The sequence below is a fragment of the Rattus norvegicus genome, chromosome 11 (assembly GCF_021556685.1).
Source record: "Rattus norvegicus strain SHRSP/BbbUtx chromosome 11, alternate assembly SHRSP_T2T, whole genome shotgun sequence".
Lineage (NCBI taxonomy): Eukaryota > Metazoa > Chordata > Mammalia > Rodentia > Muridae > Rattus > Rattus norvegicus.
This window is the reverse complement of record NC_141544.1, coordinates 79,836,057-79,864,051: the sequence shown is the minus strand read 5'-3', so window position 1 is coordinate 79,864,051 and position 27,995 is coordinate 79,836,057. Positions and strand designations below refer to the sequence as shown.

Genomic DNA, 27,995 nt, shown 5'->3' with positions numbered 1-27,995 from the left:
CACAGGTGCACACAAACAGCCACCAGGATCTACACTAGGCCTTCTCAGAGACTTTAGTGAAGTTTTAATATTTCATCACTGTTACTGCTTCTCCATAGGTCTGACAAAAGTCCCCAGAGGCTGCCTGCAGGGCAAGGTGTGACTGACAAGGATCTGTATTAAAATTCACAACATAACCCCACCACCCCGACCGGAACTGCTTGTGTTGAGATTATTCCAAGGAAACTCTTGACCCTTGCTGCCAATGCCCTTGTCAGACCTGTCCCTCAGGCCCCTTTCACACTCAGCCATTTCTGAATCCTAGCGTGACCCGGGCCAAGCTGTCAAACGAAGATCCTCAGAGCAGATGGTGTGTGCTTCTCCCTTAAGAAAAAAAAAAAATTCAGGAAGCAATAAACTCAGGGTTTTATAAAGAAAAAAGAAGTGGGTTCCTTTTTCCCCCTCTAAATTAAGCTATTTTGATTAGAGTGAGGGCTGCAGATACATTTAAAACTTTGGTGGGAAATGCAAAGCCGTGGTTTAATTCTGTTTCCCTGTTTCCCTGTGTTTCAGGCTCTGCCACCTCCTCCATGCTGGTTAATTAGGGGATCCTCCCCCTACCACCCCTCGTTAGCTAATAACTCCCAGGATCACCTTGTCACACAATAGGAGCTGGACTCTTGAGTCTGCAGAGCTGGTTTTGAATTAGGTTAGAAGAATCTTTACCTGGAATTCTTGGAGTGGCTCCTGAACGCCTCTGATGATATTCTGTGCAAATATGTTGCAGAAATGTACACATTAGCATTTTTTTCCTCTGAGGGGAAAAACCTCACAGAGCTTTCAGTGAGTCTTAAAGTTGTAAAGGTCAAAAAAAAAAAAAAAAACCAAAAAAAACCTTTGGGTTGGAAATGGTTCCAGAAAGCACCGAAAGGCTTGGTGGAAGGCAACAGGATAGTTCTCAAGTCTTTCCACGCCCAGCTGAGCTCACCATGTATCCAGCAAGTGACATTACACACAGCCTCTTGCTTTTGGTTCTTACATCTGGCTTTAAATCTGTGTTTTAAAATTCAGATCTTCATATACATGCCACTTTAGCTTCCTCTTGGAATGTGGTCAAACATGAACAAAGACATATGTCCTTGAAAGATGAATTATTTGGGAAGTCATGGGTCCAATCAGCTGAGTTATAAAAGGACTGAATAGAAAAAGGTAGAATCATACACTCAAATTAGTAGAAGAACTAAGACTTCCATGTCAGGCTCCCAGGACTGGTTCTGGGTGACCCTGAATCTTGGGCATTCAAGTAGCTGGCAGCCCCAGATTACCATAGGCATTCCCCGCAAAAAAAAAAAATAATTGACTTATTTTCTTGAATTATTTTTAAATTCCTACCACATGCAAAGCATTTCTCTAGACAACAGAGATTTTCACTGAATAAGGCAAAGTGTCATTCACAGATGAAAAATTCTACTTGAGAACACAGGCGTAAAGCTAGCCGTAAGACTATGGCGATGGGGCCGGAGAGATGGCTCAGCTGTTAAAGGCCAGGCTCACAACCAGAAAGGTAAGATTATGACAATGAGAATTGGAGCTGCCCCATCTTAGCCTGGGGCACACAACCTTGTATGCAGGAGCAGGATAGAGGTGGAAAGAAAGCTTTCCTTGAGCTAACCTGAGAGCACACTCAAGAAGCTTTCCGTTGAATGAGACGTCTCAGCTCACATCATCTCCAAGTTCGAGAACCACACACCTACCAGTCACTGGCCCAGTCCACTGTGGAGTCACCGCATAATTCAACATGTCCCTAGACACATCCTGGATGTCATTCTTCCACAGCAAAATGTCTGGGGGCAGGGGCAACAAGCCTGTGACTTCCCCATTGTCAACTGTCGCTGAATAAAACGCACAAAACAGTCTATCCTCAAGTCGGGACCATTTTCCCTCCTGTGCCCTTTCAAATGCGTCCTTTCCAGCCTTCCCCTTAAGGCCTTTTCCCCATCCTTCTCAATGCCATCATACGGAACGTAGACTTCCGTCAGTCTTTTCTGGATAGGAACAGAAGATATCCCAGTTTTTCAATAGAAGAAGCTTCACAGCGCCACGGGCAAAGGGAACCGTACGTAGAGAAATGCTGAGGAACACAGGAACCAGCAAACCATTATCACCCTTACGACCAAGATAATATTCTATTAGAGCCTCATGAGAACTGGATCGCAGAAACTCAGAAGGATCAGCACACCTTAACCTCACTTCTTTCCTGCCTTCCGGTGGTTATTCTTGTTAACGAAACGAGACCTGAAGCCTGTTAGGTCAGGTTCTCTGAGATAGAGTCTGAACCCAAAGAATTTGGTCTCTGACCAGCAAGATGTGGCCACTGGCACAATAGACTGTAATGTGAACAACCAATCACTTGCTAATGAGATTTCAAGCCTGCTGCACAGAAGGGAATTCGAAACTCGGTGCTGTACCTGAAAAGCCCATGGCCCAGACGTTCATAAGCTGTATGGGGGAAATCTACTGTTGTTTTGCTAATTGATTGTGTTGTCAAATTCTTCTGAATATTTATGTGTGATATTCTCAGCCTTGGTCAGAGAAGTGTCTTCTTGCAGTGATCACTGGTTAAGCCTCAGCCCTAGTCAAAGTGTTTAGAATAAATGAGCTCACAGATGGGCACTATGATGGGCAGAGTATACCCTAAATGGAGCATCGATATCAGCCCTCATCACTCCTCGCCACACCCAGGGCATATCAGGAAGAGAAGGTATAGAGGATGTGTTTGGACAGGACAGAAACTCACAACAGCTGAACAAGACCAAGCCAGTCAAAATTCCCCTGTGGATAAGAATGGGGTCACGGAAGCCCCACCTCTAGCTGAAAGGCAGTGGTTGCTGAGAGGGAGACTCTTTCTTCTTTGAGGGTGTGGCCACTGGGAGGTTGCCTGTGCTCTGACACATGGCCCTACATCTATGTGCATGAAGCCAGCACTAATTGAACTCGGGGATATCTAGATATCTATTATCTATCAACATCTGACGTGAAGTCGGGATATACTGGGAGTCCTGGGAGAGTTGGAAGGGGAAGTGGCAGATAGATATGATCAATATATATGTAACTATTTCATTCTTAAACAACAAAAAATAAAATAAAATAACATAAAATCAAAGCATGAAACCCAAAAGAAAAATATTATTCTCTCCTCTCCAAATTCACTTTCATGCCTCTCCCTACTTCTTTATTTATAATGTCAAGTAACAAGTCAAAAATAGAAAAAGCAAAAGGAAAGACAAGTGGAACACGGCACAGCCATTTTATAATTGTGTATTAATAGGGAAATGCTAATGTGCTACTAAGAGAAAATGGCAATACATATTCAAAGTGTATTTATAGCTGAATATTCACGTAGAAAGAATCTGAAAGGAAACACACCAAAGAGTCATAAGGATTACAGGAGACTTTTCCTTTCTTTTTCTCTTTTACATACATTCTTTTTTTATATGCATAAGTATGTACTAACTAAGAAAACAATCTTTAAGAAAACTAAATTAAAAAACCATCTGTGGGGCTGGAGAGAGTTGTCACTGTGATTAAGAGCACTTCCAGCTCTGTCAGAAGACCTGAGTTCAGTCTCCAGCACAGCCCTGAGGAGGTGCACAGCCAATTGTAACTGCAGCTCCAGGAGGTCCTTGAAGGGTCCCCGAGGGATCACAAGGGAAGGCGAAGAAATAAGAATGAGAACGCAGTGCAGGCTGACTTGGTCAACCTGGCTCAGACTTCAGGGAGTCTAAAGCCAGTGCCTCATTGTCAGCACATTTAAAACACAGTACAACATGGGAAAAGGTTTCCAGGCAACAACAAGTCCAATCCGTCCAATTCTGGGTGCACACAATAAAGCTTAATGTGTGATTATACAGAAACTCTTCTAAGACCGTGAGGGTGGGTTCTACAGCTAAAAGGCCTAGAATCCAGTGTGGTCTCTGACCGACAGCATAGAGGTCAACAGGCCATAGAGTACGTACGTGTCATCTCCCTTAAGGATGGGTAATGGCCCCTGGGAAGAGAGAGTCTGGGATAATCGTTCTGGGGAATTTGGATGAGATGTGCTCCATAGACAGCGAAAAGATTACCAAGTCATTAACAAAATCCACTCCTGGCTTTCTGGATGAAATAAATATTTGTTTTTTTATCTTCTCCATTGAGGAGATTAAAATACCCCGTTTCTCTTAGTGCCCCCAGCAAGATCCGATGCCCTCTTCTGGCCTCTGGTGGCATTGCACTCATGTGCACAAACCCATACAGGGACACACACACAGACACACACAGCGCAAGGCCCTGGGTTCAGTCCTCAGCTCCGAAGGGGGTGGGGGGGAAGAATTGCTCTTATCAATTAAGTCATCTCTACAGGTCTCAGGGTTTTAAAAATCAATGCAACCCCTGTTTACAAAGGTAGCCATTTAACCATAGAAAGAAGAATCAAGAGTTAATTTCTCTCCAACTTGATTCGAAACAACCCCACAGTGTCTCAAAGCACCACTCTCTACTTAGGGCAGCTATCAGTGGTAAAAAGACTCATTCTTTATCAATAGCAATTATCTCGGTAGAAGAAGTAGGCAGCCAAACCACGAACTGGATAAGTCCAAAATCCCAACCACCGAACACTGTCCAGAGAGGCCACACAGTGAAGAATTCTGAAACTGTCAACAAGTTCACAAGACGATGATACCGAGGTTTGATTTCTATTGACTATCAATGACAAATACACTTAAAACAGCACACAGAGCTTCATGTCACTTCTGAAAGCCAGCAGTAGTCTCTACCCCGGGGTCTAGCAGGCCCTGGTTCCCACTTAAGCCAGTTGAAACCAGCGCTGCAATGCCAGAGAGTTCCTCCGTTGGTCGCCCAGCCCCCGATAGGCCGAGCCCCGAGCCCCTCCCCCGTCTTGCCCCGCCCCCGTGACGTCTGTTGGCCTCCCCAACTCTCCGCCCAGGGTGCGGCAAGCTCGAGCGCGCGGAGTCTGTTGCGCACGCCCAGGGCGCTAGGTCCCGACCCGAAGGAAAAACTTTAGTACCAAAAAGACTATGAGGCGGGGCGTTCCGCAGTCTCCTTCCCGGAAGCGGAAGCTCGGGGGGCGGGACAAGGGAGGTCGGGACGTCTCGGCGGTTAATTCTTTTTTTCTCAAGTATTCGTTTCCCTACGTCTGGGCTCTTCTGAGGCTGAGAGAAATGGTCAGGTCTGGATCTCGACCGGGCCAGGTGAGGGCTGCGGACCTGATGAGTCCACTGTGGGGACGAGAGGTGGCGAGAGGCGAGGGGGATTTAGGAAGGAGCTGGAAAAAGCAAAAACAGTAACGGCAGCGCGTCCGAAGTGTTGAGGACGTCTCTAGATGAATGCTATATCCAAGGCATCCGTGCCAGTCTTCAGAGCGCAGAGTTTGGTGTCAGGCCCTGGGTTCGAAGCCCAGCCTTTATCACCAGTGCAATGACTTCTCTTAGCTTTGGTTAATCCTCGCCCCAGATTCAACTTCTCGGCGCTTCCACCGGTGCTTCTATTAACTGATCTTCTGTCTCTCTTGTTGAAGTCTCCCAGTAAGTGGCTGTACCAGTCCTACTGTTTTCAAACGCGTGACTCTTGATGTTCTCTAGTAACTGCCCAAAGTACTACAGGGGAACCCATTTTTAAGGTATATATTTAACTTGGAACAGAGCCATTTTGGATCCTCTTCCGTCCCCGCTCCCATCCAATCAGATCCAATAGAGCCAAACTAGTTTTGGCCCTGCTGTGCCCTGGGTGCTCTGCCCTATCGTGCTTCTATGTCTTTTCACATTATGGTGGCCTGATAATTCCACTTTCCATCTGGCCCTCATGTCAAGAATCATCTCTAGAATATTTGTTCGACACCCTCATATCTCCGTTAGTTGGGTGTGCTTCAGGCCACTTTCCACATCTTGTAATCTTCCACAAGTCACTTCACGTTGGACATGGTGCTAGTTGACTACTCCTAAAATATTTCATCTCTGTCTTGGAGATTTAGAAAACACTAGGCATATAGTAGATTTGGGGTTTTACTTTGTTTCCCATCATTTATCAACATACCTGTGATGTTCTCTTTTCTTGCTAATGTATATTTACACTTTTTTCCCCCCAAAACCTGTCTTGAGACTTAACTTTTTTGAGTGGATGCATGTTGTCAACGTGTCTAGGAAAATATGCTCTAGTCATCAAAGAAATGGAAATTAAAACCATGAGATATTTTCTATCACAAAATAAGTATTAGTGAGGGTGTTGAGAAATTGATACTCTTGTATAGTCCTGGTGGGAATATAAATAGTATAGCGTCCTCAGAAAATAAGCCAAGCATGGCAGTGCACAACTGTAGTCCTAGTACCCGGGAACCTGAGGCAGGAGGATCATGAGCTTGAGGCCAGCCTGACTAACAGTGAGATCCTCATAAAACCAAACCATTTAAAGTGGAGCTGAGGTGACCCAGCCAGCTCCATTACTAGTATTTATTAAAAAGAATTGAAATCAAGATTTTTGAAGAGGTGTTTGCATTTACTTTCATTGCTGTGTTATTCACAATAGCTAAGACATAGAAACAACCTAAATGTCTGTGAGTGGATGGGTAAAGAAGTTCCGGTCCATACATCTAATAGAACATTATTTAGCCTTAAGGAAAGTCTGCCATGTGCACTAGCAGCTGTGAAGTTTGGGACTTACTTAGTGGGGACAGATGCTGCATGAGTTCACTTACCTGTGCCTGGAGTAGAGCAATTCAGAGAACACGGGGTTGCTACTTAGTAGGTATGTTTTAAGTGTATGGATGGACTCTAGGAATCGGGGAAGCATTGTACAACTTGTTAAGGTAGATGAGATGTTAAATATTTTTATGACATTCTTTATAAACGATAAGGAAAATGTAAAAAGCTGTTGAGTGTGGTTAAAACGTCCCAGCATCCAGCTGGAAGGAGCTCCCTCTGACTGACTCTCACGCACCTTGAGCATCCCGTTTTTAAAAGATGTAATTACTTTTCTGTGCGTTGGTGTTCTACCTGTATGTCTGCAAGGGTGCCAGATCCTCTGGTACTGGAGTTATAGACAGTTGGGAGCTAGCTTCTGTGTTGGTGCTGGGATTTAACTCAGGTCCTTTGGAAGAGCAACCAGGGCCCTTAAAATGCTGAGCCGGTCCTCTGGAAGAACAGCCCTTAACCTTAGCGCCATGTCTCCAGCTTAAGCATTCATTTTTTAAAACAAAATTTTAATAAACCTTATCATTAAAAACTCATTAATAGAAAACACCACAAATGAAAATCACCCAGACCCAAGGTCTATAGAACTCAGTGACCCTTTGTACAGTTAGAATAGCCACCCTGGAGCTGTGATGCTTCACACTGGATTTCATACTTTCATTGTTGAATAAATATTAATGCCCTTTTCCATCACGGAAAAATGGCATGGCAAGGAATCAGAACACAATTACCTTTCTCTCCTCTTGGGACTCATGCTCATCACCTACAGTCAGTCCTTCTTCATCCCCTAATGTTTATTCTTTCTTGATTTCTTTTTCCTCAGTGTATGCACCTGTACATTTGTTATAAGCACCAGTATTGATAATGGGTCACCCTCTTTAGAATAGGAATCAATGTGTTCACACTAGCCAATCAATAAGGATGAAGGAAAAGTCTTATTCTATTAGTTGAAAACCAGCTAATAAATGTAGAAGGAGTTGTGTAGTTACATAAGTCACCTTTTGATAAACCATAAACCAGGAACCATCAATGGATAGTTAGACTACCGAAAGAGGGTTTGAGGATATCTACATAGTGTCAGGATAGCTTTTAGAAAGATAAAAATGGTATGTTTGTTTGTTTTTAAGACAGGGTTTCTCTGTGTGGCAGCCTGGAACTTGTACTGTAGACTCAGACTCTGATTGTGAACTCAGAGATCTGCCTGTCTCTGCCTCTCCAGCTCTGGGATTAAAGGCGTGTACTACCATACCTGGCAAAAATAGAAATCTTTAATGACGAAAATCCTGGCAGACACCATCTGAAGTCACTGTATATCACCAGTAACAGACAAACCACTATCATTTGCCTGCTTGTATTGAGAATGACATATCTCTTGCTGTATTCTTGCCAGAAATACATAACCTGACTCTGTTCATGGGGAAACAGTCAATCTAAATATCAGAGAACCATATGCAGAATGATTAGCCTTTACTTTTTAATATGTCAAAGATATGGAACATAAAGACAGCCCAAGGTTAAAGGAGATTCCAGGTTAAAGGAGATTCGAGAACCATAACAATTAAGTGTACCACGTGATCCAGGATTGGACATGAATTAGTCCTTGTTTTTTCTATAAAGGACAAAATTGGGATAAGTATAATGTAAATCAGGTCTAGATTAGAGCATAATGCTAAAGTTTTCAATTTTTATAGCTATATTAGAGAATTTTGTTCTTAAGAAACATTTAGGAATATTATGATCCTGACCTATTTTGAAGTGGGCAGACAAAAAAATATTGCTCTCTATCTTTTTTGAGATTATGTATGTCAGACAAAACATTTTTGTTTTAGTATGATACTGTAAATTCATGACCCTTTTGTAAAGGTTTATTTTCTATAACATTATTTGGTGCAAAAATTCATAGTGTATGTGAGTGTGCGTGTACATATCCAAATAGGGAAGAGTAAATAACATCAGGACATTTGGTATTCACTGTGTAAAACTCTTGCTATGAAATAGTAACCATGTGAAGACTTGAATGAAACCAACATTGAGTGCACCTAGGAGTGGACTGAGGGGAAGATTGGGAGCTTTGATGTCTTAACACTTTCTTTTGAGTGGATATTATATTTATCAGATACAGTTATTACGATATAAGGCATATATGATATAAAGCTTCCCAATTGCCCTGCTCTGGAAGTCTCTCTCATCAGCTTCTCCAGATACCTGGTTTTCCTGCCTGAAGACAACTGTTTTCCTTCCAAGACACTGAGTGCATTTGAAGATGAACATCTTGTCTACATAAACGTCATCCAACCTTCTTTAGCTTTAAAATGCAGACTTAAAATTGTTGTTCAGGTTTAAAAGAATGAGAAACAGATGTAGATAAGCAGTTTTCAATGTACTAGTTTGGTCCTTCTAAGACATTGGACGATGACCAGAGGCACGAGGAAAGCTTATTTTTCAGGGCATGTGCATGGGTACGGTGACCTCGGAATATGTGTGTGCAGGTCAGGGGTTGATTATCTTCCTCTAACACCCTACACTTCAGTTTTTGAGACACGATCTCTGACTGAACCTGGAGCTCTCCACTGTTTTGGCTAGATTGGCTGCCTAGTAATTCTAGGGTCCAGGGTCTTCACCCTCCACTCCATTGCTGGGGTTCTATACAGGGGCCCTCAAGGCTGACTTTTATGTAAATGCTGAGAATGGGAAGGTTCCTCGTCCTTGAGCAGCAGTCAGTTTACCCACTGAGCCATCTCCCTGGCTTTGTGCATGTATGCTGGACAAGCACTCTTCCATAGAACTGTCTTCCCATCACCATTGTCCTGTTCTTGAATTACATGCATCAGAAATTGGAGACTTTAGACCATGTCGAAGGATTGAGTATAGTCCAATTATAATGGTAATAGGTCCTTTCAGCTTAAAACAATGTGGCAGGATTTTTATTTTATTTTATTTTTTACAGATGTAAGAAAGACTAAGGAACATATACATATGTTGCCTCCTACACTGCATGTAGAACATATTTATTATAGAAGAGTTAAATTATAGTTGTGGATTTTAAAAGTCCTTCTGATTTATAAAGAGTAAATGGCATGCTACATACATGGAATGGAATATTCAGCCTCATAGAAGAAAGGAAGCTTTGGTTTATGCCACAGAATGGATAGCGGTTAAAGATACTATGCTAGTCACAGAAGGACAGAAGTTCCATTTAGTAGTGGTTTCTAATGTAGTCAGATGTTTGGAAAGTAGAAATAGTTTCCAGGGCAGGAAGACAAGGGAATGAAAACTTAATGTGTTGCTTTGGATGTGTGAAAAAGACCGTGCTATTGCAGCCATGCAGGATGTCAGTCTAATGGAACAATAACTTCATATCTTCTGTAACATATTATGTCACAGGTGATACCTTCAGGAAGGCAACCCGGATCGAAGTTACCAAATGGAAAGAAAGGGTGAGTGCGTCTCCAAGTTTCCAAGTCCAGGAAATCTGAACTTAGATTAAGGCAAATTTGCAGGTCCGAGGGCTTGACCATATTTGCCTACCTCAGGAGAATAAGTGGGCTCTGCCTCCACAAGTAGTTGGGTATCGTGCAGATTATAAATCCTTAGTGATAAGTCAGAGTCACCATAGTCTATCAGTGTCACATTAAGGAGAGAAAAGCACTTCTCTGGAGTTGTGTTCCACAAAGAGTGAGTCCAGCCTTGAATTCTCTACTTCATGTTCCCTGGGTCCTCCAGCCTCTCAGTCTGTTTTATGAATCTGAATCTGTGTCTGCCTGAAGGCCGCCTTGTGTGTTCCTATGGTGTGTCTGTGTGTGAACACGAGGACTTTGCTCTGTCTTTATTGAACAGCACTAGACTCTTTAATAGGGTTTTACAAGGACTTACGTCACGCCAACTGAGCTAGACAGCAAACTTGACCAGCATATATCTATAATGGTTGCTCCCAACCTTTACATGACGGACTCTAGGACTTGCTTTCAGGTCTGTGTTTGTGTCTTTAGCAGATGACGCCATGCATTACTCTGGGTCAGGGACATGGCAGAATTACGTGAGGTTGCATCTGTGCGTTAGCTAAGGCTGAAACCTGTGATTACCTGGAAATGTAAGGCAGGTAGTGTGGTCCTTACATTCGTCTCTTTAGTCAGGCTAAGCAAACAGTTTGGGATAGCAAAAATGTGGCAAAAAAAAAGAGAGCAGTCTTAATCTTCTGTGACGTCAAGGTGTATAATTCTCTACAGTGAGGACCAGCAAAAGTTCCAGTCCCTTAGACTGTAAGAGACTGTCCTGTCCCCACCCGCGTCATTCCAGCCTAGTCGCTGTTTAGTGCTTAGTAGTCCTCATAATCTCCAGCTTGTCCTATCCACATCACATGTGGATAGATGAGTTTTCTTTTTTTTTTTTCCTTTTTTTTTTTTTTTTTTTTTATTAACTTGAGTATTTCTTATATACATTTCGAGTGTTATTCCCTTTCCCGGTTTCCGGGCAAATATCCCCCTCCCCCCTCCCCTTCCTTATGGGTGTTCCCCTCCCAACCCTCCCCCCATTGCCGCCCTCTGCCCATAGTCTAGTTCACTGGGAGTTCAGTCTTAGCAGGACCCAGGGCTTCCCCTTCCACTGGTGCTCTTACTAGGATATTCATTGCTACCTATGGGGTCAGAGTCCAGGGTCAGTCCATGTATAGTCTTTAGGTAGTGGCTTAGTCCCTGGAAGCTCTGGTTGCTTGACATTGTTGTACTTTTGGGGTCTCGAGCCCCTTCAAGCTCTTCCAGTTCTTTCTCTGATTCCTTCAATGGGGGACCTATTCTCAGTTCAGTGGTTTGCTGCTGGCATTCGCCTCTGTATTTGCTGTATTCTGGCTGTGTCTCTCAGGAGCGATCTACAACCGGCTCCTGTCGGTCTGCACTTCTTTGCTTCATCCATCTTGTCTAATTGGGTGGCTGTATATGTATGGGCCACATGTGGGGCAGGCTCTGAATGGGTGTTCCTTCAGTCTCTGTTTTAATCTTTGCCTCTCCCTTCCCTGCCAAGGATATTCTTTTTCCTCATTTAAAGAAGGAGTGAAGCATTCACATTTTGATCATCCGTCTTGAGTTTCGTTTGTTCTAGGGATCTAGGGTAATTCAAGCATTTGGGCTAATAGCCACTTATCAATGAGTGCATACCATGTATGTCTTTCTGTGATTGGGTTAGCTCACTCAGGATGATATTTTCCAGTTCCAACCATTTGCCTACGAATTTCATAAACTCGTTGTTTTTGATAGCTGAGTAATATTCCATTGTGTAGATGTACCACATTTTCTGTATCCATTCCTCTGTTGAAGGGCATCTGGGTTCTTTCCAGTTTCTGGCTATTATAAATAAGGCTGCAATGAACATAGTGGAGCACGTGTCTCTTTTATATGTTGAGGCATCTTTTGGGTATATGCCCAAGAGAGGTATAGCTGGATCCTCAGGCAGTTCAATGTCCAATTTTCTGAGGAACCTCCAGACTGATTTCCAGAATGGTTTTACCAGTCTGCAATCCCACCAACAATGGAGGAGTGTTCCTCTTTCTCCACATCCTCGCCAGCATCTGCTGTCACCTGAGTTTTTGATCTTAGCCAATCGCACTGGTGTGAGGTGAAATCTCAGGGTTGTTTTGATTTGTATTTCCCTTATGACTAAAGATGTTGAACGTTTCTTTAGGTATTTCTCAGCCATTCGGCATTCCTCAGCTGTGAATTCTTTGTTTAGCTCTGAACCCCATTTTTTAATAGGGTTATTTGTTTCCCTGCGGTCTAACTTCTTGAGTTCTTTGTATATTTTGGATATAAGGCCTCTATCTGTTGTAGGATTGGTAAAGATCTTTTCCCAATCTGTTGGTTGCCGTTTTGTCCTAACCACAGTGTCCTTTGCCTTACAGAAGCTTTGCAGTTTTATGAGATCCCATTTGTCGATTCTTGATCTTAGAGCATAAGCCATTGGTGTTTTGTTCAGGAAATTTTTTCCAGTGCCCATGTGTTCCAGATGTTTCCCTAGTTTTTCTTCTCTTAGTTTGAGTGTGTCTGGTTTGATGTGGAGGTCCTTGATCCACTTGGACTTAAGCTTTGTACAGGGTGATAAGCATGGATCGATCTGCATTCTTCTACATGTTGCCCTCCAGTTGAACCAGCACCATTTGCTGAAAATGCTATCTTTTTTCCATTGGATGGTTTTGGCTCCTTTGTCAAAAATCAAGTGACCATAGGTGTGTGGGTTCATTTCTGGGTCTTCAATTCTATTCCATTGGTCTATCTGTCTGTCCCTGTACCAATACCATGCAGTTTTTATCACTATTGCTCTGTAATACTGCTTGAGTTCAGGGATAGTGATTCCCCCTGAAGTCCTTTTATTGTTGAGGATAGCTTTAGCTATCCTGGGTTTTTTGTTATTCCAGATGAATTTGCAAATTGTTCTGTCTAACTCTTTGAAGAATTGGATTGGTATTTTGATGGGGATTGCATTGAATCTGTAGATTGCTTTTGGTAAAATGGCCATTTTTACTATATTAATCCTGCCAATCCATGAGCATGGGAGATCTTTCCATCTTCTGAGGTCTTCTTCAATTTCCTTCTTCAGTGTCTTGAAGTTCTTATTGTACAGATCTTTTACTTGCTTGGTTAAAGTCACACCGAGGTACTTTATATTATTTGGGTCTATTATGAAGGGTGTCGTTTCCCTAATTTCTTTCTCGGCTTGTTTCTCTTTTGTATAGAGGAAGGCAACTGATTTATTTGAGTTAATTTTATACCCAGCCACTTTGCTGAAGTTGTTTATCAGCTTTAGTAGTTCTCTGGTGGAACTTTTGGGATCACTTAAATATACTATCATGTCATCTGCAAATAGTGATATTTTGACCTCTTCTTTTCCGATCTGTATCCCTTTGATCTCCTTTTGTTGTCTGATTGCTCTGGCTAGAACTTCAAGAACTATATTGAATAAGTAGGGAGAGAGTGGGCAGCCTTGTCTAGTCCCTGATTTTAGTGGGATTGCTTCAAGTTTCTCTCCATTTAGTTTAATGTTAGCAACTGGTTTGCTGTATATGGCTTTTACTATGTTTAGGTATAGGCCTTGAATTCCTATTCTTTCCAGGACTTTTATCATGAAGGGGTGTTGAATTTTGTCAAATGCTTTCTCAGCATCTAATGAAATGATCATGTGGTTCTGTTCTTTCAGTTTGTTTATATAATGGATCACGTTGATGGTTTTCTGTATATTAAACCATCCCTGCATGCCTGGGATGAAGCCTACTTGATCATGGTGGATGATTGTTTTGATGTGCTCTTGAATTCGGTTTGCCAGAATTTTATTGAGTATTTTTGTGTCGATATTCATAAGGGAAATTGGTCTGAAGTTCTCTTTCTTTGTTGTGTCTTTGTGTGGTTTAGGTATAAGAGTAATTGTGGCTTCGTAGAAGGAATTCGGTAGGGCTCCATCTGTTTCAATTTTGTGGAATAGTTTGGATAATATTGGTATGAGGTCTTCTATGAAGGTTTGATAGAATTCTGCACTAAACCCGTCTGGACCTGGGCTCTTTTTGGTTGGGAGACCTTTAATGACTGCTTCTATTTCCTTAGGAGTTATGGGGTTGTTTAACTGGTTTATCTGTTCCTGATTTAACTTCGGTACCTGGTATCTGTCTAGGAAATTGTCCATTTCCTGAACATTTTCAAATTTTGTTGAATATAGGTTTTTATAGTAAGATCTGATGATTTTTTGAATTTCCTCTGAATCTGTAGTTATGTCTCCCTTTTCATTTCTGATTTTGTTAATTTGGACGCACTCTCTGTGTCCTCTCGTTAGTCTGGCTAAGGGTTTATCTATCTTGTTGATTTTCTCAAAGAACCAACTTTTGTTTCTGTTGATTCTTTCTATGGGCCTTTTTGTTTCTACTTGGTTGATTTCAGCTCTGAGTTTGATTATTTCCTGCCTTCTACTCCTCCTGGGTGTATTTGCTTCTTTTTGTTCTAGAGCTTTTAGGTGTGCTGTCAAGCTGCTGACATATGCTCTTTCCTGTTTCTTTCTGCAGGCACTCAGCGCTATGAGTTTTCCTCTTAGCACAGCTTTCATTGTGTCCCATAAGTTTGGGTATGTTGTATCTTCATTTTCATTAAATTCTAAAAAGTTTTTAATTTCTTTCTTTATTTCTTCCTTGACCAGGTTATCATTGAGTAGAGCATTGTTCAATTTCCACGTATATGTGGGCATTCTTCCCTTATTGTTATTGAAGACCAGTTTTAGGCCGTGGTGGTCCGATAGCACGCATGGGATTATTTCTATCTTTCTGTACCTGTTGAGGCCCGTTTTTTGACCAATTATATGGTCAATTTTGGAGAAAGTGCCATGAGGAGCTGAGAAGAAGGTATATCCTTTTGCTTTAGGATAGAATGTTCTATAAATATCTGTTAAGTCCATTTGGCTCATGACTTCTCTTAGTCTGTCGACATCACTGTTTAATTTCTGTTTCCATGATCTGTCCATTGATGAGAGTGGGGTGTTGAAATCTCCTACTATTATTGTGTGAGGTGCAATGTGTGTTTTGAGCTTTAGTAAGGTTTCTTTTACGTATGTAGGTGCCCTTGTATTTGGGGCATAGATATTTAGGATTGAGAGTTCATCTTGGTGGATTTTTCCTTTGATGAATATGAAGTGTCCTTCCTTATCTTTTTGATGACTTTTAGTTGGAAATTGATTTTATTTGATATTAGAATGGCTACTCCAGCTTGCTTCTTCTGACCATTTGCTTGGAAAGTTGTTTTCCAGCCTTTCACTCTGAGGTAGTGTCTGTCTTTGTCTCTGAGGTGTGTTTCCTGTAGGCAGCAGAATGCAGGGTCCTCGTTGCGTATCCAGTTTGTTAATCTATGTCTTTTTATTGGAGAGTTGAGGCCATTGATATTGAGAGATATTAAGGAATAGTGATTATTGTTTCCCTTTATATTCATATTTGGATGTGAGGTTATGTTTGTGTGCTTTCATTCTCTTTGTTTTGTTGCCAAGACGATTAGTTTCTTGCTTCTTCTAGGGTATAGCTTGCCTCCTTATGTTGGGCTTTACCATTTATTATCCTTTGTAGTGCTGGATTTGTAGAAAGATATTGTGTAAATTTGGTTTTGTCATGGAATATCTTGGTTTCTCCATCAATGTTAATTGAGAGTTTTGCTGGATACAGTAACCTGGGCTGGCATTTGTGTTCTCTTAGGGTCTGTATGACATCAGTCCAGGATCTTCTGGCCTTCATAGTTTCTGGCGAGAAGTCTGGTGTGATTCTGATAGGTCTCCCTTTATATGTTACTTGACCTTTTTCCCTTACTGCTTTTAATATTCTTTCTTTATTTTGTGCGTTTGGTGTTTTGACAATTATGTGACGGGAGGTGTTTCTTTTCTGGTCCAATCTATTTGGAGTTCTGTAGGCTTCTTGTATGTCTATGGGTATCTCTTTTTTTAGGTTAGGGAAGTTTTCTTCTATGATTTTGTTGAAGATATTTACTGGTCCTTTGAGCTGGGAGTCTTCACTCTCTTCTATACCTATTATCCTTAGGTTTGATCTTCTCATTGAGTCCTGGATTTCCTGTATGTTTTGGACCAGTAGCTTTTTCCGCTTTACATTATCTTTGACAGTTGAGTCAATGATTTCTATGGAATCTTCTGCTCCTGAGATTCTCTCTTCCATCTCTTGTATTCTGTTGGTGAAGCTTGTATCTACAGCTCCTTGTCTCTTCTTTTGGTTTTCTATATCCAGGGTTGTTTCCATGTGTTCTTTCTTGATTGCTTCTATTTCCATTTTTAATTCCTTCAACTGTTTGATTGTGTTTTCCTGGAATCCTTTCAGGGATTTTTGCGATTCCTCTCTGTAGGCTTCTACTTGTTCTCTAAGGGAGTTCTTCATGTCTTTCTTGAAGTCCTCCAGCATCATGATCAAATATGATTTTGAAAATAGATCTTGCTTTTCTGGTGTGTTTGGATATTCCATGTTTGTTTTGATGGGAGAATTGGGCTCCGATGGTGCCATGTAGTCTTGGTTTCTGTTGCTTGGGTTCCTGCGCTTGCCTCTCGCCATCAGATTATCTCTAGTGTTACTTTGTTCTGCTATTTCTGACAGTGGCTAGACTGTCCTATAAGCCTGTGTGTCAGGAGTGCTGTAGACCTGTTTTCCTCTCTTTCAGTCAGTTATGGGGACAGAGTGTTCTGCTTTCGGGCGTGTAGTTTTTCCTCTCTACAGGTCTTCAGCTGTTCCTGTGGGCCTGTGTCTTGAGTTCACCAGGCAGCTTTCTTGAAGCAGAAAATTTGGTCTTACCTGTGGTCCCGAGGCTCAGGTTCGCTCGTGGGGTGCTGCCCAGGGGCTCTCTGCAGCGGCAGCAACCAGGAAGACCTGTGCCGCCCCTTCCGGGAGCTTCAGTGCACCAGGGTTCCAGATGGTCTTTGGCTTTTTCCTCTGGCGTCCGAGATGTGTGTGCAGGGAGCAGTCTCTTCTGGTTTCCCAGGCTTGTCTGCCTCTCTGAAGGTTTAGCTCTCCCTCCCACTGGATTTGGGTGCAGAGAACTGTTTATCCGGTCTGTTTCTTTCCGGTTCCGGTGGTGTCTCAGGCAGGTGTCCTGCTGCTCCTGGGCCCTCCCCCACGGGAGCCCAGAGGCCTTATACAGTTTCCTCTTGGGCCACGGATGTGGGCAGGGGTGAGCAGTGTTGTTGGTCTCTTCCGCTCTGCAGCCTCAGGAGTGCCCACCTGACCAGGCGGTTGGGTCTCTCTCTCACCGGGTCTGGGAGCAGAGAGCTGTAGATGAGTTTTCTAATCTTTGCTGGAAAGGAATTGATTGTTTATATATTTTGGAAAAAAACACTTGCAAATTTTTTTAAGGATATCAACTTTGTTTTCTAGGACCCACGTGAGAAAAGTAGCACATTTTAACGTAGATCCTGCCTGTCCTGCTTATTCTGATTCAGAAAGTCAGGTAAGGGCAAAGCGACTGAACGCAATATGCTATTTTAATTGGACCTCAGGTAAAAGCTAAGAATGGGACTACAGTGCCAAAGTAAAGTGGGATTTGCACCAAGGACGTATATATGCTGCCCGTGCTTTAAGATATGTTTCTACAGTGATAAGTTGCTTATAGAGAAATGTGTTTGAAGAGGCATGGTGTAGTTTTCTCTCTAAGCATCTTTCTTCCTACAGACGGACACTGTTCAGGGACTTGACAGTTGTGCTTCTTTGCTGCGGGACATTTTGAAAAATGAAGATTCAGGTTTTATTTTTTAAAGTTCTTTGTTGATCATCTTTTATCAATAAGCTAGTTCTTCATGTTTGCAGACCTTTCTTTTTATTATTAACAGGTTCAGAAGTAGTATATTCAGAAAATAGATCCAATTCTAAACCTTTAGAAGGCAGAAAGAACAGATCTAAAAAGAAAGGACCTGAAAAACATGTTCCTACAGTGGTCCGGAAGGAAATATGTAAGTGTCTTCCCATATTTACTTAAAGCTAGTTCGTGTGTGTGTGTGTGTGTGTGTGTGTGTGTATGTATATATGTGTGTGTGTGTGTGTGTGTGTGTGTGTGTGTGTGTGCGCGCGCGCGCGCGTGCGTGTGTTTACACACACATACCGGAGGTCAAGTCAGTACCAACCAGGTGTCTTACACTATTTGTTGAGACAACGTCTCTTTACTGAACGTGAAGCTAGAGTAGTTGGCCAAGAAGCTAGGGTCTGTCTGTCTCTGTTTCTCTAGTTCTGGGGATACAGACATGTACCACTCTGCTGAACTTCATACATGCGTATTGGGAATTCGAATCATAGTTATTTTTTAAGATTTATTTATTTATTATATATGAGTACGCTGTAGCTGTCTTCAGACACACCAGAAGAGGGCACCAGATCTCATTATAGATGATTGTGAGCCACCATGTGGTTGCTGAGAATTGAACTCATGACCTCTGGAAAAGCAGCCAGTGCTCTTAACCACTAAGCTATCTCTCCAGCCCCAAATTATAATTATTTTAAATTTAACTTGTATGTATATATTCTAAGTTAGTTAAACAATAAACTTATTGAACTACAGTTAGGATATAGGACAAAAAAAATCTGCCAATGGTTGACACTGATTGTGTCCAAAGACAGGATGGGGTATGATTTCATGGTTAACCTTGCTGAAAATTAAGTGAAGTGATTCAGGAACTAGTTTAAAACAAGTTTTGAGAATACTGTCTTTTAAAGGCCTATCACACTATACTGTTCAAAATGAAGTTGAAACAGTTTACACTATGAACTCCATTCTTAAATTAACATGGAATTGTACATATTTATGGGTACAGTGTGATGACTTCACACATATACAGTGCATAGCAATCAAATCAGATTACAATGGGAATTCTGGGTGAATCCGCTCATCCAGCTCTTCAGATGGGCCAGGAGCATCAGTCAGTACTTAGGGTGTGCTTACATTTTACACAGGGGGTAAAGTTTAAAACATAACAAAACAAGCAAAACACCTCGAAGTGGAGATGGAAAGACTGACATTGCCATTCCACATGATCATTAGTTAAGAGGGTGAAGGTGAGAAAAGCAGGTCCCTTCATTTCTCCATCTTGGAGACAAATCACCTTCTACCATGTTTGCCTGTACTGCTCAGGAGGGTAGCACTAGCCCCCGTGTGCCTACTGATCCCTTGAAATAGGACTAGTGCAGCTAGTGTGTGATAATGTAAGTCTGTCTTTCCTTTATCCAGCCCCTGCTCCTGCAATGACAACTCGGGGACTAATTGGTCATTAATTAATGCCTAGGCCTTAAGCTGTGGCTCATTCCCTGACGAGCTCGTAACTTAGGTAACCCATTCTAACTATTCTATCTTCCACATGGTTAGTTACCGTTCCTCAGCCTCACGTACCAAGTCCAAGGCGAATCTACGCCTAACTCCATCCTGAGTTCGTCTACCTGCTGTTAGTTAGCTCTCCTTCAGTCCCCATCTGCTTCTTCCTCAGCTCTCGAATCCCCAGTGCCTCTCTATTTCCCAGAATCCTCCCCTCCTGCCAGTGTCTCACCTCCTGCCTCAGCTCCTTGTCCATGGCTTTTTTATCGACAGGTGCTGCTTATTAGAGATCCCTGCACCAGTGGGCTGAATGTGTGTGTGTGTGTGTGTGTTCACATCTGTGAGGCTGTGTAATGTGTGTGTGTGTGTGTTCACATCAGTGAGGCTATGTAATGTGTGTGTGTGTGTGTGTTCACATAAGTGAGGCTGTGTAATGTGTGTGTGTGTGTGTATGTGTTCACATCAGTGAGGCTGTGTAATGTGTGTGTGTGTGTGTGTTCACATCAGTGAGGCTGTGTAATGTGTGTGTGTGTGTGTGTTCACATCAGTGAGGCTGTGTAATGTGTGTGTGTGTGTGTTCACATCAGTGAGGCTGTGTAATGTGTGTGTGTGTGTGTTCACATCAGTGAGGCTGTGTAATGTGTGTGTGTGTGTGTGCACATCAGTGAGGCTGTGTAATGTGTGTGTGTGTGTGTGTGTTCACATCAGTGAGGCTGTGTAATGTGTGTGTGTGTGTGTGTGTGTTCACATCAGTGAGGCTGTGTAATGTGTGTGTGTGTGTGTTCACATCAGTGAGGCTGTGTAATGTGTGTGTGTGTGTGTGTGTTCACATCAGTGAGGCTGTGTACCCATGTGCATACACTTTTGTTTCTCCTTATTCACTCCCTACCTTTATTTTTCGTACGGAACCGGAAGCTTATGGATTTAGCTAGGCCAGCCGGCCAGTCAACTCCACGGATCCGTCTGTTCTCTCTCCCCTTTGCTTGGGTTAGGAACCATACTGCCTGTCAGTCCTTGCCAGCTTCTGGGCATCCAACTCAGATTCTTGTGCTTGAGACGGCAGGTACTTTACTGACTGGGCTATTTTTTCTAACCCCTAGGCTTAAATTTTAATTAATTTAATAAATTTGAAACCTGATATCCAACCATAAAACCGAGATTTTTGGAGTACTTTCGGTGTGTAAATCTCTTTTAACTATAAATTATATTTAGTCTAAATAGAGATGGAATGTTTCTGATAAAAATTTAGCATCTGTTTTTGGGTACACTGTAAATATATGCTGGATTTTGAAGATTTAATACAAAAAGTGTTTTAGTTCTGGCCTTACACAGTGAAATGTTAGTACTGTTGTTATATTTACTTATTTATTTTTGTGGTGTTGGGGATCAGGCTCAGGGCTTTCAATGTGCTGGACAAGAGCTCTACTGTTGAGCTGCAGCCCCACTCTGGCTACACGTAAATAAAACATGAGAAGTAAGTCGTCCTTTTAACTTTTGATGCGACTAATTAGAATTTTAAATTACATATATTGCTTATACTATGTTTCTGTTGGACAGCATCAGTCTTAACTAGGGTCAGTACCGTACAGCCAGTTGTGTTTTTAGAAATGATATCTAGGGGCTGGGGATTTAGCTCAGTGGTAGAGCGCTTACCTAGGAAGCGCAAGGCCCTGGGTTCGGTCCCCAGCTCCGAAAAAAAGAACCAAAAAAAAAAAAAAAAAAAGAAATGATATCTAGTTTTACTTTATAACTAAAGTTTTGTTAGAACCTACTGTTTATATATTTCCCTGCTCTTGTACTACGGTGGCACTGAGTAGTTGTGACAGAGACAAAGTTTGCTCATAAGCCTGAAATGCTTACTCTCTGGCCTTTTAAGAAAGAATCCTGTATGGAGTTTGTTAATTTATGTGGGACGGTGACATCTGCTGGCCGAGGCAGGACATTGTGTATCTAGCTTGATACACATTGCAGAAAGAAGGCTGGTGAACTAGTGGGTTGAGAACTTAGGCCTGTGAACCTGGACTCAGAACTCCTCCTTTAGATAATTCTTAAGAAACCAGGAGAAGTCTGAAATGAGAGGCCTAGAGGACAAAACTATGCCTGTGACTGTGATCTCCTGGGTATCATCTTAGACTTCAGAGTTAATAGTTTTATAGGATATTGTTCTATTTTCTTTATTGTGAATTCATTTTTAATAAAAACTGATACAGGACATGTATTAGCTGGTTTTGCAGCTCATCTGATAAAATGATCTGTTACTGCTCTGGGTCTCCACCATCTCAGAGGGATCATGTTTACAAGTACATTTCTGAGACAAGAGTTATTAAAGTGGAGTATTTACTCCTGGTCAGTTTGCCACTGTTCAGCGACACAACGCTGCTGAGTTTTTGCTGTGTGCTACATGCTGTTCTAAGACGTTGCCAAGTGTTACCTACAGTTCAGCAATCTTTAGAAGTTGGTGATTTTTATTTGCATTTTACTCCATCTTTGTATTTAATAGCAATGAGATTATGCAAAGCAAAAAGACAAGTACAGTATTATTGACTGACTTTTAACTCTGTGACCAAAGTGTTGCGGGGATGGACTGAAGGAATGACAGGGAAATTGAAGGAGTGAGTGGGGACCTCTATGGGAGGGAGTGACTGGCAGCATCAAGCAAACTTACTTTTCTGCTCTCAAAACTAAAGGGTACAGCAGCCTATCCTGGAGGTGTCCATAGGGTGAAGAAACGATAGATAGGAAGGTAGAGAGACCGGTGATTACCCTGCCCCTCCTATAAAGGAAGAAATGGCCTCTCCAATCCTGTGTGCATGTGCACATGGCAGAAGCTGACACTGGCTGTCTTCCTCCCCATGCCTCATCTTACTCATTGATGTCCTGGGACTCGAACCCAAGGCTTCACACGTGCAGCACAGATATTCTGCCTTCCATCTTGTTTGTTGAGATTCATCTTTTCACAGTCCAGAGTTTGCTCTCCCAGCTGGACTGACCAGCTGATTGGTGAGCTCAGGGGAGCCTCTTGTCTCTCTTGCTCTCCTGGTCTGGGTTCACAGATGCCCATGGCTGTGCCAGGGTTTTTAAATGGGTGCCTGAGTGACAAACACCTGACTAACCCATCATCCCAACCCTCGGGTTCTGTCTTAGAATCCTGTCAGGCCTAGAGCGTAGTCCTAAGAGTCACATTCACCTTCTAATAGTGTTTCCCAAAAATGAAACCTTGGGCTCTCCATACCCCAGTAATGCCCATCAGAATTTACAGATTCATTTTCAAGGTCATGTGTAAACATCAAACTCCTCACATTGTCAGACTGCTTCTGGGCTTGTTTAACTGTTGAAGGCACTCTCAAATCCACCAGTTGATTGTTCTGCTCTTGGTAGACTGCTCTAGTTTTCTTGGATGTTGTCCCAGAAGGTCTCACTTGGTTTGGGGGCTTTTCCGTGGACTTCAGTGGGACAATGGCTATGAGCTGTGTGTTCCTGAAAGTTGGATCAGAGACGACAGCATGTTCTTTTCACCTTCATAGGAATATCTTTGTTTCCGGGTGAGTCTTAGGTCGCATGGCCCTCCATGCTCAGGCATTGCCTGAGACTGGCTTTTTCAGCAGCACATACACTTTTCACAAGAAAACTGGTTTTGAAGACTCACTGCTGTGAAAGTCTGCTGCATAGCACCCAAAAGACAGGTTGGGCTTCTTCCCAAGAAAGACAGGGACAGGGCCTGCAATGGCTGTGCCTGCCTCCCATAGTGCTTGGATCTATTGGGTGACTGGCCATGCAGATGGAGTAGGTGTGTTTTTTCTGGAAGACTGTGGGATATCTGAATCCATTTTTATAAGGACTTTGTCATCTTACCTAAGTTTCCTGTAGAAGCAACAATATGTTAGAATAGGAATCAGACCTCAAAGTCTCCTAGCCAACCCTAAAACCACTCTGCTCCAAGGAAGCAGTGTTCTTTTAATCACCAATTTTCTAATAAGGAAAAGGTAAGGAAAGGTCAGACAAATCCTCAAGGCTACTCAGCCAGTTCGTGCACATTCTAGTGTGTGTCCTTTAGCAGTCGTAAAGCTCACGGAACTGTGTCAGCCTGTATTTGGTTTTGTAGGTGCTGCCCCAAGCTGCTTTTCAAAGTCCATTTTGTAACCTGATAATTTATGCTCTACCAGATCCTCTCCCTTTGTTAATCCTGTTTAGCAAACATTTGGGAAGAGGAATCTTCTTAGACAGGGAAATAGAATCCAGATGTTTTTATACCAGTTATTGAACAGTGCCATATCAAACCCTTTTTCATTCTCTAGCTTATTAATACCAGGCACATACACTAGTGAGGTTTTTAATAAGGAAGCCTAAGAAGTACTCCTGCCCAAGGGCCACTGGACATCCACGGGAGGCCTGGCCTTTTTTTGAAGAGAAACAGAGGAGATGGAGGTGGAGGTAGGGGAAAGGGCTGGGAGAAAAGGAGGTGCAGGCTTAGAGTTTCCAAAACCCACTTTAATAAGGAAGGGTTCTTAAACTCTTCAACGTCGACGTTTGGCCCACCTACCAGAGGAAGGGGAAAGAAAGGTTAATAGAAAATAGGGGATGCGGACCTGTTTAGAAATAGTTCTTTGGGGCAATTACAGTCTTCACTGTCAGGACATCAGCAGTCTAGTCCAAAACACCAAACATGAACCAGAAGCAGTGGCTTGATCCAGAAGAAACTGAGGCTCTGCAGAATGGCACGAGTCCACAGAAGCAGCAAGAAGCAACTGGAACAAGAAGTTCTGTGGTGCGTGTCTACACTGGCCTCAAGTGGGTAAAACATTTGAGTTGAGAATAATAGAGTTGGAAATGTAGGTGGTGGTCAGATCTGGGAATGATTAACACTAGGTTAAGATTGTTTTCTTCATGATTTTTGATTGTCCACTGTTCTCACTGTTTGACCTTTTTTCTTTTTTTTAACTATGAAAACATAGAAAGTTACAAAGTGTTTTGCCTTTCCTATTCTGTTTTCCACTGACAGGAACAGGACAAGGGACCAGGTGAAAGAGTTTAGTGAACGTTAGTGATAGCGCACTCCACATGCAGGTGCTGGAACGGAAAGGGAGATTTTCCAAGTAGCACTTACTGGAGATCTTAAGGAATAGGTACAGATGAATTTTAACTGGAGAAACTTAATTCATTAATTACTTTCAAAAGAAGTTGGGATGATTTTCTTCTGGGAGCTACAGTAAAGATATTAGGGTAAAGTTGTTAAAGATTTATATTTAAGAATCATTTCCTTTTTCCACATTAGTATCATCAGAAAATAAGAGATGGATGCCTAATGAAACTTCTACTGGAAGTGACATAGCGCAGCATTGGTCAGTACAAGATCATTACAGAATGTACTCACCGATAATATACCAAGCCCTCTGTGAGCATGTGCAGACTCAAATGTCACTGATGAATAGCTTCGCTTCAAAACATGGCCCCAATGGAAGGCCTGCTGTGTGCCATACTGGGTCTAATTCAGGTTAGTTCCTACCATAGTCTCAGAATGCTGAATGTGAACTCTGATTAAATTACTTTGCAATTACATAAACACTGTAAGATGTGAATGATGCTTCTTTCCTTTTAATTCCGTAGACTCTCAGGCAATGTCACATTCTGGTTTTGGCTGGTCTTCCGCTTCGGTCTGGCCCCCTCAGCAGCCATCCTGCCATCTAACAGTCCACTCTGTGGGTATATATAGTTTGTTACTAAAGTAACAGCTTGCTTAGAGAAATTGTCATCTTAGCAGTGTACTGAATTTATTGATCAAATATAATAGGATATAAAACCAATTTCATAACTTTTTGTAGTAAAAAGCTTTAACTCTTAAGAAGAGTAGTGAGAAAGAGAAAGAGAAGAAATCATGAGAAAAAGAAATCACGCTTTGCGCCCTCCCAAGTACAGCCAGTACCCTGGTAAAGTGTGTTTTCACTCAGTTAACTGTGAGTTTTCTTCTCTGTTCGTAAATACTTTTTCTCTAAAATAAGAGCTTTGTTATACACCGTTATATGCTGCTTTTTCACTTAATACAATAGTATGTATGACTGTTTTCTTGATTTATGCCTTTTATATGGTTAGCTGTACTTTGTGAGTATTTCTCTCTAAAGACAAATATGTCTGAGCTAAGTTGTATAGTAAAACCACTAGTCTCTGATTTGACTTTGAACTAACAGCTAGTTTTATTACTATAATATTCATATACACTTTATATATACACATACATTTTTATTTCTGTGGTCCTAAAAATTGAACCCAGCACCCCACACATACTACCCCTGGGCTCCATCCCTAGCTGAATATATTTTTATCAAATCTCTGTGTGGTTTTTAAATAAAATACTTTGGTTTTGTGTGGGGATTTTGCCTGCATATATGCCTGTGCACACATGCATGACATCATTGGATCCCCAGAAACTGGACTTGTGAGCAGCCATGTAGGTGCTGTGAGCTGAACCCAGGTCCTCTGCAGGAGTAACAAGTCCTAACAAATGAGCCATCCTTCTAGCCTCTGAGCTTGCTGCTTTTTTTTTTTTCCCGGAGCTGAGGACCGAACCCAGGACCTTGCGCTTGCTAGGCAAGCGCTCTATAACTGAGCTAAATCCCCAACCCCCTGAGCTTGCTTCTTAAAATGTTTCTCAAAATGAAAATGTTTGTTGGAGTCCAAATGTGGACTAATTTCTGGTGTATTTAGAGCATGTGTGGTATTTGTAAACAGTCTATTTTCATCACGGCCTAATGTTCCCACATTGCAGAGTGATCTACTTAAGCTCTGAAAAACTAGTCTTTGTTGTGTAGTGAAAAGGACCAGCTTGCTTGTAAGCTGAAAATATCCAAACTTGGTTTGTAGTCATAGCAAATTATGTTCTAATATTAATTCATTCGTGTTTTTATAGTCTTAGAAATATCTGTTCATACCTTTGAAGGCTTACTCTTTTCCTGCTTTAGGAAGTTCAGACTGATGATGATAACCAGTTTGACTCACAGGGTCAGACAACCCCTGTGCGGCACCGTGATGCTCCCAGGACTTTATCCAGCGTCCATCCTGGAGTTGCACATGGCCCTCCCCACTCTGATGGTGCCGCTGCTTCAAAGATTCAGCAGCTGAATCTTGGGAGTTGGGTTCTGCCACAACAGAGAGCTCCTAAGGAAGCAGAGCTACCGAAGCGTTTCCAAACACACGTGTCTCTGTTTCCAGCTCATGGAAAAGACGCTCTCTCGGACAGTCAGGCACACCCAAGTCCCTCTCACTTACAGCCAGCCTTCTTGGCCACTAATGAAGAGAAATGTGCCAGAGAACAAATTGGAGAGGCCACAAATGAAGGAAAGTATTTAAGCATCCATGAGCAAGATGCAAAGCTCGCCAAGAATGTGCAGCAGGCAGAAAACGTGAGCCAGACTGCTGAGAAAGTCAGAATTGCCAAGTGCTTGCTGGGAGAGCTCAAGGCCCTGACCGAAGAACAAGGTAGCCAAGCACTTGATGGTTCTTCTGTCGTCTGCACTGCTTGATAGCAGTGTGGTGGTTTCTAAATGTCATTCGGGTGTCACTGACGGAGCAGCAGTGTCCAGTGTATGTCACAGAACTGTGTCTTGACCCCGTAAGGAAGAGTTCTGTTGTCGTCCTAGGTTTTAAGGCTTTTGTTTCTTTCTTGCGACACGGTTTCATGTGGATTACTTCCAGCTTACCCTGCAGCTGCTGCTACTGTTGGATCCCTCTTCTTCCTCCCAGGATGACTTTTTTGTTTAACAAAGATGTCGATTTACTTCTGTTGTTTAATAACTAGCTGTTACTTTGTTCAACAGATTCCAACTTGTGTAACAACACAAACCACTTACTAGTTCTTAGTTTATGTTTACTATTTTTCTCTTAAATCAAGGAAAAGATCTTTGAGCCAAATTATTGTTTTGGGGTGCATGCTTGCGTGCCTGCACGTGTTTTGAAGTATGGAGTTTGCTTGGAATGAATTACAGATCAGTCTATGTCACCTTAGAAAGCACGGGCGGGAGAGATAGCTCAGCGGTTAACAGCACTGGCCGCTCTTCCAGAGGTCCTGAGTTCAATTCCCAGCAACCACATGGTGGCTCACAACCATCTGTAATGGGATCCGATGCCCTCCTCTGGTGTGTCTGAAAACAGCTACAGTGTACTCATAAATAAAATAAATAATTCTTTAAAAAAAATGAAAGAAAGCACAGTAGTTGATTATGGAACTAATGGAATAGCTGCCATTTATAGGCTAACACATACACAGATTTCTAAAATCCTTGTAAATACTGCACAGTTAAGCCATAGGTTAAGTATTAAAATTCCTGTGTTAAGATTTTCAAATTAGGCAGTTTTTTGTTCGTTTGTTTTTGTTTTGTTTATTTTTTTGACATAGGCACTCACTGTATAGCTCTGGCTAGCCTGAATCTTGCTTTGTAGGTCAGGCTGGACTTGAACTCACAGAAAACCACCAAGTCCTGGG

The 27,995-nt window shown here is 42.2% G+C and overlaps 1 protein-coding gene and 1 long non-coding RNA gene across 10 annotated transcripts in view; one reads left to right on the top strand and one right to left on the bottom strand.

The window, feature by feature from the left end:
* Positions 1-40: 40 nt before the first annotated feature.
* LOC120095665 (uncharacterized) lies at positions 41-5,091 on the bottom strand. Of its 2 annotated transcripts, none has more exons than XR_015633093.1 (3): positions 5,045-5,091; positions 634-747; positions 41-363 (listed from the first exon to the last, which is right to left on the bottom strand). It is a non-coding gene; the product is annotated as an uncharacterized LOC120095665 (long non-coding RNA). The 2 variants fall into 2 exon arrangements; XR_015633092.1 differs by lacking the exon at positions 5,045-5,091 and adding an exon at positions 1,652-4,889.
* Ccdc14 (coiled-coil domain containing 14) overlaps positions 4,972-27,995 on the top strand; it is a 42,017-nt gene continuing 18,993 nt past the window's right edge. For 2 of the 8 annotated variants that reach the window (XR_015632664.1, XR_015632665.1), the window contains exons 1-8: positions 4,972-5,228; positions 10,107-10,159; positions 17,602-17,674; positions 17,896-17,965; positions 18,054-18,173; positions 24,795-25,013; positions 25,127-25,218; positions 26,476-26,992. Coding sequence is in view for 6 of the 8 variants with exons in the window: in NM_001427244.1 (NP_001414173.1) it covers positions 5,199-5,228; positions 10,107-10,159; positions 17,602-17,674; positions 17,896-17,965; positions 18,054-18,173; positions 24,795-25,013; positions 25,127-25,218; positions 26,476-26,992 (1,174 nt within the window). In the remaining 2 variants the exon portion in view is untranslated. 8 annotated transcript variants of the gene reach the window in all.